The 10,293-nt window shown below is 38.1% G+C and overlaps 1 protein-coding gene across 1 annotated transcript in view; it reads left to right on the top strand.

The window, feature by feature from the left end:
• The window catches only part of Hormad2 (HORMA domain containing 2), a 135,866-nt gene that overhangs the window by 23,866 nt on the left and 101,707 nt on the right, over positions 1-10,293 (top strand). The window contains exon 3 of the mRNA XM_023705848.1: positions 6,276-6,417. Coding sequence (XP_023561616.1) covers positions 6,276-6,417 — 142 coding nt within the window. The remainder of the gene's footprint in view (positions 1-6,275; positions 6,418-10,293) is intronic.

Below are 10,293 nucleotides of genomic sequence, written 5' to 3'. Positions count from 1 at the left end.
CGGCCCATGCTGCGCCTGGGCTGGGACTGGTCCCGCCAGCGCAGGGTAGCAGGAAGCTCTCCGCACACTCACCGGACCTGGGCTAGGACTGGGTCTCTATGTATATGTATATATTTAACTTTATAAAACACTGCTAAGCAGTTTTCAAAAGAGGTTGATTTATTTATAGTACTAAAATCAGTGTTTAACAATTTATTGATTCATATCCTTGTCAACATTTAGTATTTTCTGGTTTTAGTCATTTTGGTGCTTACATAATACTTTTTCACCATGATTTAACATAAAAAATAATCAATTTTTGTGTGTGTGGCACTGAAGTTTAAACTCGGGGCCTTCATACTGAGTCCTCAACCCATTCTTCATTTTCTATTTTGAGACAAGCCTTCACTAAACTGCTGAGGCATCCCTGCTGGGGATTTGCAATCCTCCCTGCCTGACCCTTGAATGCTGTGTTATGGGCATGTGCTAGGAATGACATCCAGCTTCTTCCTGTGATTTATTTATTTATTTATTTATTTGTAAGACAAGGACTTGCTGTGTATTCCAAACTGGCCTTGAACTAACTGTGTAGCTCAGGCTGGCCTTGAATGCACGGAGATCTTCCTGTCTCAGCTTCCTGAGTACTGGTAGTATAGTCATGTGCCACCATGCTAGGCTTCTCAGTGTGATTTTAATGTACATTTCTCTGATGAAGTTCAGGCACTTTAAGTGTTTTTTTAGCCACTTGGATATGTTTTTTTCTGTGAGGTATCAACTATGAGAAGAGAAAAAGACTGAAAGCAGAATCATGGGGGAAAATCCAACTTTTTTTTATTCTATGGAAAAAAAGTAAAATAAGATTTCATGATAAAATACTAGAAGAATAACAATAATTAATACATTATGTGTTGTTGTCTTTAAAGTAAACACTCAGAGTATAAGCCATGGGCATAAAATTTTCTCCAATCCATATTAGCACAAACCTTCCTTTGTAATGACACTAATAGTATAACTGACTTGCATGTTCCCATTTTTCCCTAAGTTCCTTTCCCCTTTTACCAGTCTTAGTTCCTTTTTCCTTTTGAACAATTTCTTCTTATTTAATAATATCTATTGTACATTTTTTAGAAGGATTTTTTTTTTCTCTCAATGCCTTCAGGGCAGGTTTGGCTGGCTGGAGGTGTGGGGATCGAGCCACAGCTACCTGAGCCTGAATCCTTTGTTGAAGCAGCCACTTAAAGAACTGAGCTAAGGGGCAGGCCCCCTATTGTACATTTTAGAACTTCTTTATTCTTTCAGCTTCTCACATGAGTTATGGTCTAAAATTGCAGCCATTTACCTATAAATGTCTCAATTTATCCTTCTTTATGGCTGAGTAGTATTTCATTGTATTTTTTTAAAAAACCACATCTTTTTATCAGTTCCTCAGTTGATAGGCATTTGGGTTGTTTCCAACATCTAGCTATTACAAATTGAGCTGCTATAAACATGGATACACATATATTGTTGTGGTACAATGTATTTAATTCTTCTGGGAAAATACCCAGGAGGGAAACAGCTGTATTAAATGGAATCTCTAATCCTACTTTTTTTTTTTTTTTTTTTGGCGGAACCGGGGATTGAACTCAGACCCTTGTACTTGCTAGGGAAGCACTTATTCCACTGAGCCATCTCCCCAGCCCCTAATCCTACTTTTTTGAGAAATCTCCACACTGATTTCCACAGTGGTTGCACCAGTCTACACTCCCACCAACAGTGGAGAAGTTTCCTTTTTCCCCACAGCCCCTCCAGCGTATGTTCCTGGTTGATTTCTTGATGATAGCCATTCTTTCTGGAGTGAGATAGAATCTCAGTGTGGTTTTAATTTGCATCTCTCAAATGACCAATGATGTTGAACATTTTTTTCATTTATTTAGTTGCTGTTTGTATTTCTTCAGCTGAGAAGAGCATGCTCATCTGAAACCCATTTTTAGATTGGGTCTTGGATTTGGGGGCTTGTTTTTTTTTTTTATTCTTTATATGTTCTGTATAGACATCCTTTGTCTGAGGGACAGACAAAGATTAAGGGACTAAGATTTTTTGGGGAAGGAGGGACTAAGATTTTTTCCCACTTCATGGGTTGTCTTTTCACTCTGCTGATTTTTGCTGTGCAAAATCTTTTTAGTAAGATGAGATCCAAGTTGTTCCTTTGAAGTATTTCCCATGCAGTCTGGGTTTTGTTCATGAACTCTCTACCTACGCTTATGTTTTCAAGATTTCTACTTACTTTGTCTTCCAGTAGGTTTTTTATTTCTCTTTTAATATTTATATCTTTGATCCATTTTGGCCTTAATTTAGTACATGGTGATAGACATTGATCTAGTTTTAGTCTTTGGCAGGTAGAGAGCCAGTTTTTCCAGCACCATTTATTACAGAAGCTATCTTTCTTTCAGTGACTATGTTTGGCCTCTTAGTCAAAGATTAGTTGGTGGAGTGTGTTTGTTGTTATGTCTGCATCTTCTAATCTGTTCCACTGGGGATAAGGTCTGTTTTTTGTTTGTTATCATTGTTTTGGGTTTTTTTTTTTCCTTTGCCGGTACCATGCTAATTTTGTCATAGTACCTTTATATTATAATTTCAAATCGGAGATTGTGATGCCTCCTGCCTTGCCTTTGTAGCCAAGGATTACCTTTGTTATTCTGTGTCTCTTTTGGTTCCTCATGAATTTTAGAGATGTTCTTCTTAGTTCTGTGAAGTATGTTAATGGCATTTTGATTGAGATTGCATTACATCTGTGTAACAATTTTTGGAGTATGGCTGTTTTTCACTATGTTGGTTCTTGGTTGAAAATGTAATTTAAAACTTCCCAACAAAGAAAGGTTAAGTTCCTGATGAATTCAGTGCTAAAGTCTGCAAGCAATCTAGAGAACATTTAATATCAATACTCCTCAGACTCTTTAATGAAATTGAAAGGAGGTCCTGGGAGAAGTTCAGTGGCATAAGTGCCTGCTGGGCAAGTGCAAGGTCCTGAGTTCCTTCCCTAGTACCACAAGATAAAGAAAAGAAAACTAAACTCATGGTGCTGGAGAATTGGCTCAGCAGTAGTAGAATGTTTGCCTAGCAAACTGGAAGTCCTGAGTTTGGTCCTCAGCACCAAAAACAAAAAATAAACCTCTCCTGAAATTGAAAGGGAAGAAATACTTCCTAACTCATTTCTGGAGGCAAGTATTACCCTGATACCAAAACCAGAAAAAAAACCAACCAAATAAAAAAGAACTACAGGCCAATCTCCCTAATGAACATAGATGCAAAAATCCTCAGTAAGATACTGGCAAACAGAATGCAGAAAATCATATGCCATGACCAAGTAGGATTCATCCCAGGAATTGCAGGAATGGTTCAACATATGCAAATCAATACATATAATACCCCATATCAACAGAGCCAAAGACAAAAATTACATGATCACCTCAGTAGATTCCAGAAAAGCTTTTTGACAAAGTCCAACCCTCATTCATGATAAAAACCCTACAGAAAATAAAGATAGATGGTCTTTATCTCAGTGTGACAAAAGACATCTATGACAAACAATAGCCAATATCATACAAAATGGACAAACACTGAAAGCTTTCATTCTAAAATCAGGGGAACAAGACAAGGATGTCCACTATCACCACTCCTATTCAATATAGTTTTGGAAACATTAGCCAGAGCAATTAGACGAGAGAAATAAAAGGAATAAAGATAAGAAAGGAAGATGTAAAATTATTATATTTGCAGATGACATGATACTCTATATAGAAGACCCCAAAAACTACATCAAAAGACTTGTAGATTTAATAATCAAATTTAGTAGCATAGCTGATACAAAGTCAACACTCAAAACTCAATAGCATTCCTTGCCAGACAAGTGCTTATTCTACTGAGCCATCTCCCCGGCCCCTCAATAGAATTCCTATACACAAACAAGAAACTCACGGGGAGAGAAATTAGGGAAACTTGCACCCTTCATGATAGCATCCAAAAAAATAAAATACTTAAGAATCAATCTAACAAAGGAAGTAAAGGATATATATTGGAAATTACAATATTCTGATAATAAAGATCAAAGAAGATACCAGAAAATGGAAAACCAACATTTAAAGGGCAGAACAACAACAACAAAAAGAAAGAAGGAAGGAAGGAAGGAAGGAAGGAAGGAAGGAAGGAAGGAAGGAAGGAAGGGAGGGAGGGAGGGAAGGAGGAAGAAAAGAGCAAAAGAAAAAAATTGAGCTGGGAATATAGGGTTAGTGGAAACCAAAATAGTGGAGTGGGGTGTATCTCAGTGGCCTAGTATGTTTCAGGTCTTGAATTTGATCCCCAGCACTACCAAAACAACAATAAAACTTGTTATGGTTTATATCAGATGTGCTCCCAAAGCCATAGGCACATTCCGCTGTGTCATCCCTGCTCCCGGGTGCACTGAGCTGGCCACTGATTTGGGATGGGTATGGTGGTGCATGCCTTTAATCCCAGTGCTGGGAAGGCTGAAAACAGGAGAATCACTATGAGTCTGAGCTGTGTAGTGAGACCCTGTACCAAATACATTAAAAAGTTAAAAAAAAAAAAAATCCATAGGCAAAGATTTTAGACAGTGATTGGATTATGGGGTCACTGCAGCTGGCATGGTATTGGGAAGTAGGGCCTGGTATGAAGAGGTGGGTAACTGGGGCATAATCTGGAAGGGCATTTCTGTCTCCCAAGCTTGTACCTTGACTTTCTGCATCCCAACCACCATGACATGAGCAATATTTCCTTGCAAAACCTCTCCTTTAAATTTTGGGCATCAGGGGGCTGGTGAGATGGCTCAGTGGTCTAAAGCACCTACTTAGAACAAGCTTTAGCAAAACCCAGGGACCACAGTTCGATCCCCCAGCACCACATGCCAGCCAGCCCGCCCCCTGGTGGGCTGAGCTGGCCACACACACACACACACACACACATAAATAAATAAAATTTAAAAAAAAAATAAATTTTGGGCATCGGGGCTGGGGAGATAGCTGGATGGTCTAAGCACCTTCCCAGCAAGTACAAGGATCCAGGCTCAATCTCCAGTACTGCATGCTGTGCTGGCCCTGGAACTCCAGATGCACCATGCCAACCACTGAAACCAGGCATGGTGGCACATGCCTGTAATCCCAGTATGGGACGCTAAGACAGATGGATCCCTATGAGTCTGGGCTGTGTAGTGAGACCCTGTACCAAATAAATAATGAAAAGCTTAAAAAATAAATAAATTTTGGACATTGGTATTTTTTCCAACTATGACTAAAGTTATTAAAATAATAGTGTGACAGCTTGAGGAGAAAGAAAAAAGATTGTGTGAGCAACAGTGTCAAATGCTGAAAAGAAGTTACATGTTGAAGAAGAAGAGGAAGAGGAAGAGGAGGAGGAGGAAGAAGAAGAAGAGGAAGAGGAGGAGGAGGAAGAGAAGGAGAAGGAGGAGGAGGAGGAAGAGGAGGAGGAGAGGCAATAATGGAGTGTATTTGATAACTAAGAGAATAATGTAAAATGCAGGTGTGTAAAACCCATATTGTGTGAAGGCTGAGGACTGTATGAGAGGAAAGAGATTATGTCATAATAGTGGGTGTTATGGTTTGTGTCTAGTTGTCCCCTCAAAGCCTCATGCAGTCATGGGGTGGACACTTCTAGAGTTTGTGATTAACTCATGATCTACTGGGATTATGTGTGATCCAAGACTGGATTATGGGTTTTAGTACTGCTAGGATTATGGGTGTGTGTACTTCCCCCAGCCTGGGGTAGAGAACCTGAATGCAATATAAGAGAGACAGACTTCCTCTCTGAAAGCATTGTTGCTGCTGCTCCTCCATTTGTTCTCTTGCTCTTTGCCTCCACCATGAAAGGTTACTCTCTGCCGTGTGCCACTCTGCCTTGGAGCCAGCTGAGTATGGACTGAAACCTCCAGTAACTGTGAGCTAAATAAACCTTTCCTTCCTTCATTTTGAGCATCGGGTATTTTCCCAGCAATGAGAGAAGAGTAACTAAGACAGTAGGCCCTCAATTTTACTTCAATCTATAAGTCATTGTGAAATAAATTGTTTTACTCTTTAATTACTTGGGTAATTGTCTCTGTCTTTCTGCTCTGCCTTGCCTGTGATTTTACTTTAATGTAGCCTTTAAAGCTCAATTTCCTTTTGATTACCTGTAAAGGCATCATTCGAAGTATTGAAAAATCTTTCCTTTCTGTGTGATATGATAGTGTGATGTAATGAATATATTGAAAACTACTAATGTTTTTGCTATTGTTTTTTCCCCAGGGAACAGTTTTCCCATCTCAAATCACTAATGAACACGAATCATTGATAATGGTGAAGAAACTTTTTGCTACTTCTATCTCATGTATAACGTACCTAAGAGGCTTGTTTCCAGAGAGCTCTTATGGAGAACGTCATTTGGATGGTAAAGTTTGATTCAATGGTTGCTCTAGCTATTGTAGCTTTTTTCTTTATTAAATTATTTCATACAGAGAATGCTAATTCTAATTGATGAATCAGTTCTTCAAGACCATTGTGCTAATCCATTTTCCATTTTAATTTCAGTATGTTTTGTGATTTTTACTTATGTAAGCCATTAACTTTTGGCTAGATACCAATTGAGAAAAGAAATCTGTAGAGGAAAGACTAGTAATTCTAAGGTATCCCTATAAAAGTAATAACTAAAACAAAATATATTTTGAAGTTGAAGATTTATACCATGTTGCATCTCAAATGAATTTGCTCTTTGAATTTGCTCTTTCAATGCCAAATACTTTGGCCTTGAAGAAGCTCAAAGGAACAAAGTGTAAAACTTTTTTTGTTTTTTTAACATAGGGAATCAAACTAAGGACCTTGTACTTGCCAACCAGGTGCTGTGCCACTGAGCTATTGAGCTATCTCTCCAACCTGTTTTTGTTTTAACTTTTCTGTTAACTTATAGAAATATGTTGGAGGAAAAAAGACAAACCCACTTGTTAATTAATATGTCTATTTAAGGGGACGATAGCTCAGTGGTCTAAGCACCAGCCTGCCAAGCGCGAGGACCCTGGTTCTATCCCCAGTACCACATGCTGTGCTGGCCACTGAAACCAGGTGTGGTGGTGCGTGCCTGTAAGGGAAGGGTGAAACAGGAGGATCACTATCAGTATGAGCTGCTTAGTGAGACTATGTACCAAATAAATATGTATATTTAAATAACTATAGTATTATTCTAATCAATTCAGTTCTTTTCTCGATTACTAGATACTCTACTTTCACTTCTTTTGTTTCTTGTGTCTTTAAAGGTACCATCTTATAGTAGAAGCTAATATTAGGCTCCTTCTTTTTCCTTTGTATTAAATAAATTTATCCAAAATTCTTCAATTTTTCAAAATTTTACTGTTTGTTGAAAAGCTGCATTGTGACTACTGTTGATTTGTCACTATAATAGCAGATTTCATTTGGAAAGTGTAAAGAACCACAAGTTTAAAAAAACAAAACAAAACAAAAAGGCAGGTGAGATAGCTCAGCAGTCTAAAGCACCTGTTTAGGCAAGCTTAGGCAGGAGGAGGGTGGTTCGATCCCCAGCACCACATGCTGTACTCAGGGCAGGCTGAGCTGGCTGAAAACAAACAAAAAGAGCAACAAATTTCCTTGCAAGATATTATTTTTCAAATCTAATTTTAATTTTTTACTTCCGTGTTTCATGTTCCTTTTTGTTTGGAAAATAAAATTGTAAGATATGTTTCACTTATTCTATGTCAATCACTACCCTAAGTATGGGGTAAAACCATTCCTTATAGCTTTATTTTTTGTGACAGATGGAAGATATGTCTCTTTCTCATAATCTGTACGTTAAAGTACATCATAAAAATGCTAAATACAGAGGTACTTTGGTTGTTGAACTTCATTCTTTCCATGATTCTGGTTGCAGAACTGATTCTATGATTTTGGTTGCAACCAAACTGCAAGCATAGTATGTCACTCTTTCTGATAATCTCTAAATGTTATGCTAGCATGAAATAATTTTCATATTCCTTAATAGAAAACATATCAGTTTTAGGATCAAAAAGCAATATGAAGAAATAAATCATCCATAAATTAGTAATTAATTTTGGACTGATCTAAACCAAAACATTTTTAATTTGCTTTTCTCTCTCCCTCGGATCCTCTGTCTTTGTCTCTCTGTCTCTGTCTTTCTGTCTCTGTCTCTGTCTGTCTGTCTCTCTCTCTTTCAGTTTTTGGGGTTTTTTTTTAAGCATTTTAAAATTTTATGTAAGCAACACTTTTTACCGTATCTTGGGATATAACTTTGAAGTATTAGTTTAAATGAAGTGTTTTGTGAAATAAATTAGATCTTAATGCAACTGTTGTGGCAAGATGTGAAAAATAGAGAAGCTGAGTAAAAACTTACCCATGTCATAGTCTTGAATATGGTTATATTATTATTAATATTATTTTGTAATTTTTTGCTGTGTTACTTTTTAAATAATTTTTTTTTCGGAACCGGGGTGTTATGGTTTGTGCCTAGTTGTTCCCCCAGTGCCTCATGCAGCCATGGGGTGGGGACTTCTAGAGTTTGTGATTAACTCATGATCCACTGGGATTATGTATGATCCAAGCCTGGGATTATGGGTCTTAGTACTGCTAGGATTATGGGTGTGAGTACTTCCCATAGCCTGGGGCAGAGAGCCTGAATGTAATATAAGAGACAGAGAGACAGACTTTCTGTAGCCATTGCTCCTGTTGTTGTTGTTGCTGCTGTTCAGCTGCCATGAAGTGCTGCTCTCTGCCCTGTGCCCCTCTGCCTTGTAGACAGCTGAATATGGACTGCAATCGCCAGTAACTGTGAGCTAAATAAACCTTTCCTTCCTTAATTTTGGGTGTCAGGTATTTGTCCCAGCAAAGAGAGAAGAGTAACTAAGACACGGGGATTGAACTCAGGCCCTTGCGCTTACCAGTCAAGCGCTTATTCTGCTGAGCCATTTCCCTGGCCCTTTCTTTCGGTTTTTGCGATGGGATTTCACTAGAGTTCAGACTTACCTTGAATTTGCTATGAAGCGCTGGCTGGCCTTGAATTCATAATTTTCATGCCCAGAATTTCTGGGTACTGGGATTATAGGCATGTGTTACCAAGCCTGGCTCTGAAACTTTCAGTATGATTTTGCTTTTGTTTCTAAGTATAAGTATGTAGTTGGATTTCAGATGGAAATTAAATATTTGAGAATAAATCATACAACTTGTTTTTCTTTTCAGTTTCCCCTTATAGGGAGGGAGAGAAAGAAATAACAGAGAAATAAGTTTGAAGGGTGTGTTTTAAATTGGTCAGTGGAAAAAAAAATCACCAACAGAATGAAAAGACAACCCCATAAGGTGGGAAGATATCTTAGCCAGTTGTCCCTTGGACAGTGGACTTCTATCTAGAACATATGAAGAACTGAAAAAAAAATCAGGCCCCCAAAATTCAAAGATCCAAAGACCCATCCAAAAATGGGCATCTGAAATGAATAAATACAAATGGCAAATAAATACATGAAAAAATGTTCAACTTGGGTTATTCAAGAGATGCAAATTAAAACAACACTGAGATTCCATATCCAGAAAGAATGGCTATCATTAAGAAATCAACCAATAATAAATTCTGGGGGAACTGGGGAGAAAAAGGAACTCTTCTCCACTGTTGGTGGGAGTGTAGACTGGTGCAACCACTGTGGAAATAAGCATGGAGATTCCTCAAAAAACTAGGTTTAGGGCTGGTGAGATGGCTCAGTGGTCTAAGGCACCTACTTAGAACAAGCTTAGCAAAGCACAGGGACCGCGGTTCAATCCCCCAGCACCACATGCCAGCCAACCCCGCCCCCTGGTGGGCTGAGCTGGCCACACACACACACACACACACAAATAAATAAAATTTTAAAAAAAGAAAACAACTAGGTTTAGAGGTCCTATTCTCCTTTTGGGTATCTTCCTAAAAGAATTAAAAAATCATACCACAGTAATATGTGTACACGTATTTATAGCAGCACAATTTCTAATAGCTAAATGTTGGAAATAACATGAATGCCCATCAGTGGATAAAAAAGATGTGGGGTGTTTTATACAATGGAGTACTACTCAGCTATAAAGGAGGATAAACTTGAGATATTTATAGGTAAATGGATACAACTTGAGACCATATTCATAAGTGAAATAAATCAGACCCACACATGTGAACATCATATTGTCTTACTAGTATGAGAAACTGAACAAGTAAATAAGATCCAAAATGTACAACGGATATAGGGAATAGGGAAGAAACTGCTCAAAAGAAAAGAAAAATGGT

This window comes from Octodon degus, unplaced genomic scaffold, assembly GCF_000260255.1.
Source record: "Octodon degus isolate 3935 unplaced genomic scaffold, OctDeg1.0 scaffold00230, whole genome shotgun sequence".
Taxonomy (NCBI): Eukaryota; Metazoa; Chordata; class Mammalia; order Rodentia; family Octodontidae; genus Octodon; species Octodon degus.
The sequence above is the reverse complement of the archived record's forward strand: the minus strand, read 5'-3'. Positions and strand labels throughout refer to the sequence as shown.